Here is a 10,997-nt window from a genome sequence, read left to right as displayed (position 1 = left end):
TGGCCTTTAAACATTTTCTCTCATTATTCTGGCCTTTAGCAAATACAAGATTATTCTGATTTCATATCAGCAAGAAAAAAAGTGTTGAAATTCTGATTTCAACAATAGATCTTTTTTACTCTCTCTTCTCTTACTTGATGCATTAAATTAAATTACTACTTTATTTTGTCCTTTATTTTAAGCAAACTCTGTAGATATTTCTTTTTTCTGCTTTTTCTTGTCTGATTAATTTTTTCCATCTGAATTATAATATCCCGAGATCATTTTTGACTGAATTGTGCATTCTTTTATTGGACCTAAATTCAACTCTGTTTTTTTTTTTAAGCATTGCTTAAAAAGATGCATTCTGCCATTATAGATGCGTTGGTAGGTTGATATATTGCAGGTTCGACCTCACTGTGTCTAGGCTGAACATTTCTCGGTGGGGTTTTTATGACACAGCTTTCCCAGTGGCAGCGTTCCTCTAAATATCCCCGTCTCTCTCAGTAGGATCTGTTTCTAATTCCTCCTCTCCGACCTGCCAGAGTTTTCACTTAAGAAGGAAAACAGGAGCTGCTCATGAATAAAAGTTTGACCTAGCAGAATCTTCCATTGAGACCTCTTCACTTCAAACAGGTTATGACCGGATTGTCTCCTCGGTTCGCTCTTTGAAATCCCGTCGGTGACTACTACCCTTTCCAGCAGACGAAACTCTCAAACTCTGAGAATGACCACCGCTCTTTGTGGACTCCTAAGTCACTCTCAGCACATCCATGGCAACCACTTGTTGAAGCTTCACTGCCTGTTGCCGGGCAATGTGATGTACTGGAGCAGAAAATCCCTCCATTGACATGCTCTCCGCCTCCTTTGCACTCACCCTTCTCCCTGCCTCATCGCTGCCCTCCCACTGACCACTGTCAAAACAACCCCAGTTTGTGCTCCCCTTCAGTGGGACGCTGGAGAAGTGATGCATATTTTTAGATCTCCCCCTTCTTGTCACAGCACAGCCATAAAAAAAAAAATGATGTAAGGAAAAATCGCATAGATTCTTTGGATTCTATCAGAGAGTGAATAACTGACAGTGAAAGAACAAAGTAATGTTTTTATTCCAAACATGCTGATGACGCAGTTCTGTGTTAGTTTTAAGTTCATCTTCCAGTAAAAAGTATTTTCAGAACAGCCAGTTGTGTCACTTTCTAGGTTATGGATGAACTTTTGCCACAAGTTTTCACTCTAAAGTCTCCAATTCTATAATCATCTCTCTTTTTATTCCACCTGCTTTGTGTTCCTCAACAGTTTTTTTTATTACTTTATTTTTTTTTTTTATTAATCCGTGGATTTTCCATATTTCTATTGTTTCTGTTGTATATTTAATACTGCGCTAAACTTGCATTAAACTTTACTTAACTGTAGATTCCCACTGAGATTTGAAAGCATCATTTCTCAGTGGACTGGGCTTCAGCGTTCAAAACGGTAACTCCAACATCAACAGGTGTTCCACTGGAAACGTCCCAGTTCTAACTGGGAATTCCAACTTCCAGACTCAAATACGTCACAAATGTTGGGTTTTTATTATTATTATTATTACCGGTATTATTATTATTGAAATAAGAGCCTTATAACACTTTTTACTCAAATTCTGATAAGTAAGTAACAACTTATTTGTGGTTAATTTACTGCTATAGTTTGATCCTCTGATATTAGTTGAACTGAACTGGTTTTAATTGAATGGGAAATTGTACTTATTGCACCTTTAATGAGATGCTAAATCCAGTCCATAGTCCCGTTAAACAAAGAAGGATGTGATCAGAGATGTTGGCTGCTGGGTGGTACTTCACTTTACACACTGTTCAGAGATCACCATGCAGTTTTTTGGCGTTCAGTAAAAGACAAGCATCTCCTGGATGTCGTGTGGTTACAGCGGGGCGTCCTTACAGAGGCCACATCAGTACAGCCATCTTAAGTTCAGGTCCTGTTCTTGGTTACATTGCTGCTTATTTTCCCCTTTTATGTCAGATTATTTTCAAATAAAGACCACTAGAGCCAAAAAAAAAAAAAAAAAAAAAAAAAAAAAGTTATATATTAAAAAAAAGACAGGACATTTTGTATTTTTGTCAACGTATTTGAAAGAAGTGCCTGTCTCGGTATCTTTTCCCAGTGTGAAAATCACAACTTCGTCTGCATACGTCACCAAATGAAGCTCGGGGGTAAACGTCTGGGAGGTAAAACACAGAGAAGGTCCCAGAATGGAGCCCAGTGGAACCCCAACATTCTAATTGAGGCGGGATTATTTCACACCACATACAGGAACGCATTGCGTTTGGTTCATTTGGTGGAGTTTAAACCCTAATTTAGTGTCTGTAGAAACATACATGCCTTCGTAGGATCTAGAAACAGTGTTGGCATGAACCAACCTTAAGAGGAATTTGCTCCCACTAGTCCCAGTAGAAAACATTCTGGATGATTTCGCCAATAAGCTACCAGCAGCTGTCTGTACGCAGGAATCAGTGTTGCAGATCTTTATTAGATGCTGCAGTTACAGAGCGGCCTTTGGCAGCAGCAGAGACAGAATGGGCTGTCTGAGGAGCTCTGGCTCTCTCTCCGTGTCCTCAGCATCTGTTCTCAGCTCCTTCTCCCTCCCTGCTGCTGATCCCCATGCCCTCCGTTTTTCTCCTCTCCCCTCCCCTCGGTGACCGATTAGCCGGTGTGGGGTTCCCTCCTATTTCCATGAGAAAGGCAACGGTCGATGAAAGGGTTAAGCCCGAGGACGCAGCCCCCCAGAAAGCAGCCCTAATTTTCTGCTCGGTGGGGGAGTGAGGGAAGCGGGGCGAGGGAACAAAGACGCCCAGGGGAGGAGCGGAGACTGCGGCTTTACTATATGCACCTGCGGCCTGAAAAGCCACAGACAATGCGCCTCCGAAACGGCCAATTACGGCCAGTTTTCTAAGGAGAGTCCTGGAGGAGGAGGAGGATGGCTGCTGAAAGGGAAAGGGAGGGAAAAGAGGAAAGTGAATTTTAAAACAGGTTAAAGATAAGAAAGTAAATAATCATTGGAGACACTATAAGACCCCCCTCAGATCTCCACGAACCTCCCCACCCGTGTTCTCCTCTTGAAGAAATGTGGGCTGGTGAAGATGCGTGAGAGCTGCAGGCAGTGGAACCTGTGGAACCAGCTCCTCCACTTCAGACTAAAGCAGCCTTAAAGGACTCAGGAAATTACACAAGATACATTTCATAATTAGTCTTCTCTAAAAAAAAAAAAAAAAAAAAAAAAAATCTATGTATTTTATCTAGTTGAAAACAGTTTTAAACTAATTCTGCTTTGGTTTACAGTTTGATGTCAGTTTCCATTGGTTTCCTAGCAACCCTCAGATATTCCACAAGTTTCTTTCTGGAGGAATCACATCTGGAATCCGCTGTGAACATTTATATATTTATGTTCATCCACACACACACACACATAATATATATATATATATATATATATATATATATACATATATATATATATATATATATATATTTTATACTCAGATGGACCTGAAAGCACTCAGGACTTTAAAACGGCTTTCAGCTCTGATGTCAGTCTACCAGGTCTTTACCAGTTCACTAAAGAGGATCTGAAAATGCTTAATATCACAAAAATTCACACAGTGTGGGAAAACGTTTTGCCCCCATACGGAGGGAGTGTGAGCACTCAAACCAATAAAAGCTGCAGTTGAGTTTGCAGTTTGCCATAAAGGACATTCAGAAATAACTGTTATTGAGACCATTTCTAAAATGATCCTGACAAAATAAAGCAACCAAACTGGTGGTGTGGCCACAACGTGGTTCACAGAAAACCAGGAGCGGAGTTCCAAACATCCAGATAGTTTGGTATGGACCAAAATGCTGAGTGGCAACTTGTTGCCGTTAAATTTGTTTCTACATTTTAAAATATTTTTCACACTTTAAAACGTTTTTAATCTGGTTTAGATTACGTGAAAGATTTCTGCTGTTTTGTCAACACTTTAGGCTTGTTTTGTAACCTTAGCCACCAGAGAGTTACAAGCGGAAAAGGCTAATTGACATTTCAAAGTGTCACACACTATTACCATGAAAGGAGAGGAAGTAGAAATATCTTGTATTCATCTGGACAGACTGAACTGGAACTGCAACGCTGCTGTTTTCAGCCAGGGACGGAGCAGACTGTACTTCAGGAAGCCAGTGTTCATCTTCTAGATGTCCGTCATGGAGGATGGAATCTCCTCTGGCAACATTTGTCGAGGCAACCAAGCACTGAAACAGCTGAACAAGCTGCTGAAAGCCTGCTCTGTTGTGGGGACGGCTCTGGAGCTGAATGTGTAAAAATAAGGCTTCATGAACGCTGCAAGTCTACAGTTGGTTTTCAGTTAAAGGCGTCAACAGAGCCACTGCAGCACAGACCACTACAGCACAGACCACTACACGAATCCCATCCGACCCTTTTACCTGCAATAACGAATTTCTGAAAGAGGAGCCAATCAGAACTCATTGAATTTCCTTCTTTTTTGGGATAAATGTTTGAAACAGAGCTGCAAGTGAAGGCAACAAGATGTGCATCATTGTTCCAGAGTTTGAGATGCATGCAGTGGCAGACCACAGGAACCACTGGCTCCAACATCAGGCCATTGTGACACTTGCATCTTCTTAATGCTGGGGCATTATTTATATTACTGCCAGTGGAAATAATGAGGGTCACGTTAAGTACAGGTAAAAATATAGCTGCACCAGTTTCACCGCCACTTACAGCATTCTAGATTCACTCCATGGATGCCAAACTGCCAACTGGACACTTCGGCACATTTTAACGCCTCGCAGACCAAGACGTTTTTAAACTTGTGAAGAATCCAAGTCCTCTCCCAAGAGTAATACTGAGGACTTTTTCACATCAGTTTAACAACCACAGAGAAGTCAGTGTGATGTTTAGGACAATTAAATGCATCACAAGTTGACATTTTGTGAACATAAATTATTTTCTGCCTTTTTGGACAAAAAAAAAAAAAATCTTTCACAACATTAGAGTTGGTATGTGCTTGGGACCCAATAAAACATTTATCAAGAGAACATTCCTACTAGTTCTGGGAAAAAAAAAAAAGTAACTGACAAATGTGCCGTAAAAGAGTTTTAATCAAAAAGTAACAAAGACTCTGCATTAGAGCCTAAAAATATGGACAATATTTACAACAGTTTCTCGTGACTCTACAATGCAGCATTTGCATACACTTACACATACTCTACAAAGTATTCAGTATAAAAGTTACCTTTTAATATACGTGGGTAGTAATGTAAACATTCAGATATTAGTGTAACAGAAGGGATTTTCAAACACGTTTGGTATTCATTCCCAGTGTCTGCTTGGTTTCCAGCAGAAGTGTTTTAACCACATTCAACATCCTGTGTGTGCAAGCTGATCGACTCCAGCTCTGCCAGAAACAACCTTGACTTCATAGAAAAATTATGGGAAAAAATAAAAAGATATATATATATATAGTAACTGATTAATCTTTTTTTTTTTAAGGAGAGATGTTTGTCCAGCCTTTTATTCTATACTAAGAAATATGACTTCTCTGAAATGTTTTAACTCCAGCCCAGAGGAAAGTGATAACACTGACAGAACAATGGATATTTACATGCAGAGAATGAGTCTAAAAAAAATAACAAAAACCTAACAGCAAATAAAATTCAAATGCAGAAAATAATAAAACATCTCAAATCCGAAAGTGGAATCAATTGATTTGATGTGAAGCTCCATGTTTCAGACACATTTTGAGCAAAACACAGATGGAACTCGGAATGTTCTTGGTTTCCTGTAGATCCGGTGCCGATTGTCCAACAGGTGCGTCAGCACACAGGACTTCAACTGGGAAAAATCTAAAAAGGGAGAAAGAAGCGGAAAGCCAAATCCAGTGCACAAAGTTAACAAAAAGATTTTTAAAAGTTGTGCATTTTTTCTGCCTCTGAATCATCATAGACCCAGTAAAAGTTAATGACATCAAATGAGGGAGAGGAGGTAGGGGAGGAGGTTCCAAAGCGCATCTCCATTTGTGCTTTACTTTTTTTGAAGAATGACTCTGTGGCAAAAAATTCTGGGCTGCAGGGCGCATGTTAAACCTCTTGTAATAAGTGCAGTCAACCAGTGATTGTCCACAAAGAGTCATGAAGGCCACAGAGGCTGGGAAAGGTTAGCCTTGCATTCTGTACCAGGGAGCTAAAGTGGTAAACCCTGAACCTGCATGTAACTACAACAGGTGAGGGACGGTGTGTGTGCTGGTCACGTCTGTCAACAAGCTGGAACGTTAACCCAAGACTCATAAAGGCATACTTTGTCAAATAGGCCAAAACCCAACGACTGAGGTTAAAACATGCACCAGCTACAATTGGTCTAGCTCCGTCCTGTAGGACTCCTCACCTCATTCTCTTGTTCAATTCCCTGTGCATCGGCTGCTTTTCTCACTCCCAGTCCCACCCCAGGATTCCCACTTCTGTCCTAAATGTGCGTAAGTGGCACTGTTCCACTGAGGTAGTGCTGCTGGACACTGGTGTAGCCTCTCTGTGCAGTCGCAGGATCGGAGGAATCCCCTCCAGGTCCAGGAATGTACATGCTGATCATGTCCCTGAGATCCCCCTGCAAAGCCCCTCGGTGGTGGTTCGGTGTTCCTGTTGAAGGCGAATGGGCCACCGGTTCTGCCTTCACCATGGGCATGTTCACCGGGCTCAGCTGCTGCGGACTGCTGCTGTATGACATGGGACTGCAGGGGAGAGAAAACACAACAAATTAAACACACACTTTTTTTATTTTTGTTGGTACAGAGATCAGAACTAGAAGCATCGAGTTTGAGAGGCTTCACACCTGCACCACTGTGGGCTGGGAAGGGTATTAATGTGGTTTGGAAGCATTTTGTACAAACCACAATATGCAGAACTATGAAGAAGACAAATTAATTCAAGATGAATGATAAAGGCTGAAAGTGGAATGCTGTAGAATTTTACTTTGGATATGAATGCTGACATGAATCTGTTAAATACACCTAAACTCTGAACCACTTTGGGCCTAAAAATTAAAAGAAAAAACAAAAAAAATAAAATAGGACTAGTTTCAATTTTACCAAATTAAAATTCTTTATTCGCTGATTTATGAGTTTACAGCTTCCATTTTACTGTGGAAACAAGATGTCTTCTTTTCCACTGATTGACATTTTTTGCCATGTACAACAGTGCAGGAGCTGAAAAAAAAAAAAAAAAAAAAAATCCAGTTCAGAACGAGCAATAGGCTTGGAAAATAGTGCATGAATCGTGACTTGCATCTGCGTGTTAAGGCAAGGCAGGGATCATCTTTAGCTCAACACACCCTACAAACTGCAACTTCATTCCTCATGTCTGTCTAAACAAGATTTATCCAACAAGACGTTAGAAACATTTTCATCCATTCCAATGCCAAGTCTTCAACAATTCTGCACAAGATTTGAGTGAACAGCATCGTGCACACATGACTGTTTCCCCGTTTGCGATACCATAGAAGACTTACTGAAGTCTTTAGAAGATGACAACAAAAGTTTGAAGATAATTGATGCATTTCCAAGCAACAGAGGAAGAGTGTATGCAAAATCTGCCAACAGCCAGTCAGTCCAGAGGTAAGCCATCCAACGGGTTCCGCTTCCTGACTCATAGGGTTATGTTTCTTATGAGTATTCTTTTATGGAAAAGAATGGAAATAAATGATTGTAGATCACAACAGTATGCTACACCTCAAAAACTTTCTAACAGTTGTGGTCAGAGCTTTGTTGTGCATGTTTCCTTTCCTCAACTGCCTGATTCCACTAAAGAACTTCCATAGTTTTTATATAAGTCAATGTATAAAACCACTCTCTAAATCTGGTCCATGGAAAAAGATCCAATATGCTTATTGTAAAACAATAAAAATAAATTTGAAAAATCTCCCCGTTGATCAAAGCCAAACTCTGACAGCCATCTTCTGTAGGCGAAACAGACTTCACAGCATCTCTACACAACTCTAGAGAGCAGCAAGAAAATCCCAGCCTGAACTGGAGCTCTTGAATAAACTTGTGTAGCGTACTTTGGGCTGAGCATCAGAATTGTTCATTTTTGAAGGCAACTTAAGAGTACAGAGAAACACTGCATTGAACAACAAATTTGTATAAGACAGTAATTACTTTAGAAAAAACACTGAATCGGAGAACCACTGCTGGATTAAGATCCATACATTTCTCAGTGCACACCGTCTGTAGTTTGAGGAAATTTAAATAGAAGACAAAGCTCTCCGATCACTTAGGACAATGGTTTCAAAGAAATTGTGGGTGGCCACACACAGAGCAGCCCTGCCCGTCATCAAGTCCGCTTGATCAACATTCCAGGCAGGACCCAGCCCAAAATCACAGCCTCTGGCATAACAAGTAGGCAACAGACAGAACTCTGTTCCATGTTCCAAACTCTCTCAGGGACTGAATCAGAACCCGACTGGGCCATCATTTAAATAATGGTCCAGTGCTTTACATCAAATTCAAACCATTTTCAAGTCCTGTAACAATGGAAGTGGATTTAATGTCCAAATCATTAAAGACACATCTACACTAAAAATTAAAGTGCAGACATGTGGAAGTGCAACACTAAAGCAGTTTAACAAAGTTGACCAATCAACACCGAGCTGAAAATCCTTCAGTAAGTCAAGCTGGACAGTAACCTGGTGGTCAGGCAGCATAAGCCGACAGGTTCACGTTGACAAACTTTCTGAGAAACGGTTTTTTGTGATCAATTAAAATAACTACACACTATAAAATAATTAACACATCCACACAACTTAAAAACTTTTTAAATTAATTTGAAATGATTTAGAACCCCAGTCTGAATTTCGTACCACAAGCCAACAATTGCAAAATGGTATGACAATAAAAATAATTTTTTAATGCTTAAAATAAAGAATTATTTACCATTTGATAACAAGGACTCATTGGAATGTATGCGAGACTGAACTGTATAGAGTGTTTAGAGACGGCATTTATTGTGAATTGGCGTCATGTAAATGAGCTGCATTATTTATGTGAAATACATGAAAGTGGTTTTACTGACTTGCACAGACAATATTTCTATATTAAAGTGTGAAAGGCGGCAAACTTATTTTGTTACTGGAAGTTGTGGACTAGTTCAGAGTTGAGTGGATGGGTTTCCTGCCTGCTGTTGTGAGAGGCGGACAGAGGAGCACCCACCTGTAGGAGTTGGCTCCGCTCATGTACGTCTGCGCCGCCGTCATCGCGGGCGGGTACTGCAGAGCGGACAGATCGTACCGGTGCAGCTGCTGCGTGTAGCTGAGTGCCTCGTTCTGCATGCCGGTGTAGCCCCCGGTGGGAGCCCAGCCGTAGCCCTCCATCCGGGGACTGCCGCCTTGGTTCTGGGCCGCTGCCGTCAGTAGGTTCCCTGCTGACAGCGGATACTTGCCCACCTGAGCGTCCTTCTTCAGCAGCGGCTTGGTTTTGCGGCGGGGTTTGTATTTGTAGTCGGGGTACTCCTTCATGTGGACGGCCCGGAGTCTCTTGGCCTCGTCGATGAACGGCCGCTTCTCAGCATCGGTCAGAAGTTTCCACTCGGCTCCCAGTCGCTTGCTGATCTCAGAGTTGTGCATCTTGGGGTTCTCCTGGGCCATCTTCCGCCTCTGTCCTCTTGACCACACCATAAAAGCGTTCATGGGCCTCTTGACTTTATCCATGGGGTCGCCTCCAGGTGGACACGCCGTTTTCGGGAGAGAGTTCCCATTGGTCCCCATACTCCCGGTGAGGCTGCCGGTGATCGGTGACATCCCGGTGGTCTGATGAGTCTGAGGCTGGCCGTTTGGTTTCAGCTCGTGTTCCATCAAGCTGTACATGTCGACCAGGTGAGTTAAAGACGACTTGGAGTGGGTGAAACACAGCCGAGCAGCCGGTGACTTGAACTTTTGCTTCCCAGCAGGTTAGACCGGGTGATTTAAATTAAGTTGCTAATTACCCACGTCACACCCGGGAAACAAAACGAGCCTAGCGAGATCCACCTTTTCTACTTTACGTGTGATGCTGTTGGGGATGTCATTACTTCTTTACTTCAGGTTTGCGGGTTTTGTCTCAACTGAAGAGTGTGAACTCCACGTCCAGCAGCTGTCAAACGGCCCCAGCATCTCACACTGAAGCGACTCATCTGCCCCGGAGCTCAAACAGACCAACTCTGTGCTGCTGCACATCAGCAGGAACCAATGGGAAAGCGAAAAGCTCCAGAGGGCCATTTGAATGTGAATAGCTTCCGACGCTGCAGAGACACTTGTTGATGACTGAGTTGGGGAAAAGGGGGCGTCCCGTCCGCGGGGCGATCCTGGTGTCCTGGGGAGGGGGCACAGGCCCCATTTTTAAGAGTAACTTGCAGAAGACGTTTTTCCACATTGTTCATTCTCAAAACAAGATCTTTTTCTTTACTTCATTACTTTAAAACTAACCACTTTAGAAGTTATACTTTTTTCCACTTTAACCATCATCTACTTCAAACCCGTTAAATACAAAGGCTCTAGCAGGCCCTATAGTTTACGTTCATATGTTCAAATCTGCTTTCTGATAACATCAACAGCTAATTTTCTCATTAAGAAAGCTAGATGTTTGACATTAGCTGTATATTATGGGATGCCAATGCACAGTCAAAAAATAACTGCGACAGTTTGGGTTATTTTGTCTGTCACAGTTTTGTTATCCTACAGCAATAACAAAACTAAATGCAATCAAAAACAACCATTAATCACCAGATATGTGTGTGAGAATGTGGCTATTCTTGTTTATTAGTTTTTTATCAGTTATTTGTTATGTATTTCTTATATTGTGTGTAAACTGTGAGACAGTTGTTTTTAAGCAAATGCACTGACTGATGGCACTTTTTAAATTTTGTTGTTCTTGTGACAATGACAATAAAGATTTATCTATCTATCTTATCTATCTATCATAAGAAAAACAAAATGGGGGTTCATTTTTCAA

The 10,997-nt window shown here is 41.5% G+C and overlaps 1 protein-coding gene across 2 annotated transcripts; it reads right to left on the bottom strand.

Moving 5' to 3' along the window:
• Positions 1-5,107: 5,107 nt before the first annotated feature.
• Positions 5,108-10,287, bottom strand: sox19b (SRY-box transcription factor 19b). Of its 2 annotated transcripts, XR_006368800.1 has the most exons (3): positions 9,222-10,287; positions 6,410-6,749; positions 5,108-5,871 (listed from the first exon to the last, which is right to left on the bottom strand). XR_006368800.1 is itself a non-coding variant. In XM_044097894.1 (2 exons), exons 1-2 carry the CDS (start codon positions 9,872-9,874, stop codon positions 6,488-6,490), a joined length of 915 nt encoding a protein of 304 aa, XP_043953829.1. In that variant the 5' UTR covers positions 9,875-10,287; the 3' UTR covers positions 5,108-6,487. The 2 variants fall into 2 exon arrangements, 1 of the variants encoding a protein (XP_043953829.1); XM_044097894.1 differs by having other exon boundaries at positions 5,108-6,749.
• Positions 10,288-10,997: the final 710 nt, after the last annotated feature.

Source organism: Gambusia affinis, linkage group LG18 (assembly GCF_019740435.1).
Source record: "Gambusia affinis linkage group LG18, SWU_Gaff_1.0, whole genome shotgun sequence".
Taxonomy (NCBI): Eukaryota; Metazoa; Chordata; class Actinopteri; order Cyprinodontiformes; family Poeciliidae; genus Gambusia; species Gambusia affinis.
Note: the sequence above shows the minus strand (reverse complement) of the source record. Positions and strands in the feature narration are given on the sequence as shown.

Coding starts and splice junctions, on each gene's coding strand:
- sox19b (XM_044097894.1), bottom strand. CDS start 9,874: ATGTACAGCTTGATGGAACACGAGCTGAAACCAAACGGCCAGCCTCAG. Junction 6,750..9,221: donor AGCGGAGCCAACTCCTACAG/GTGGGTGCTCCT, acceptor TCTCCCCTGCAG/TCCCATGTCATACAGCAGCA.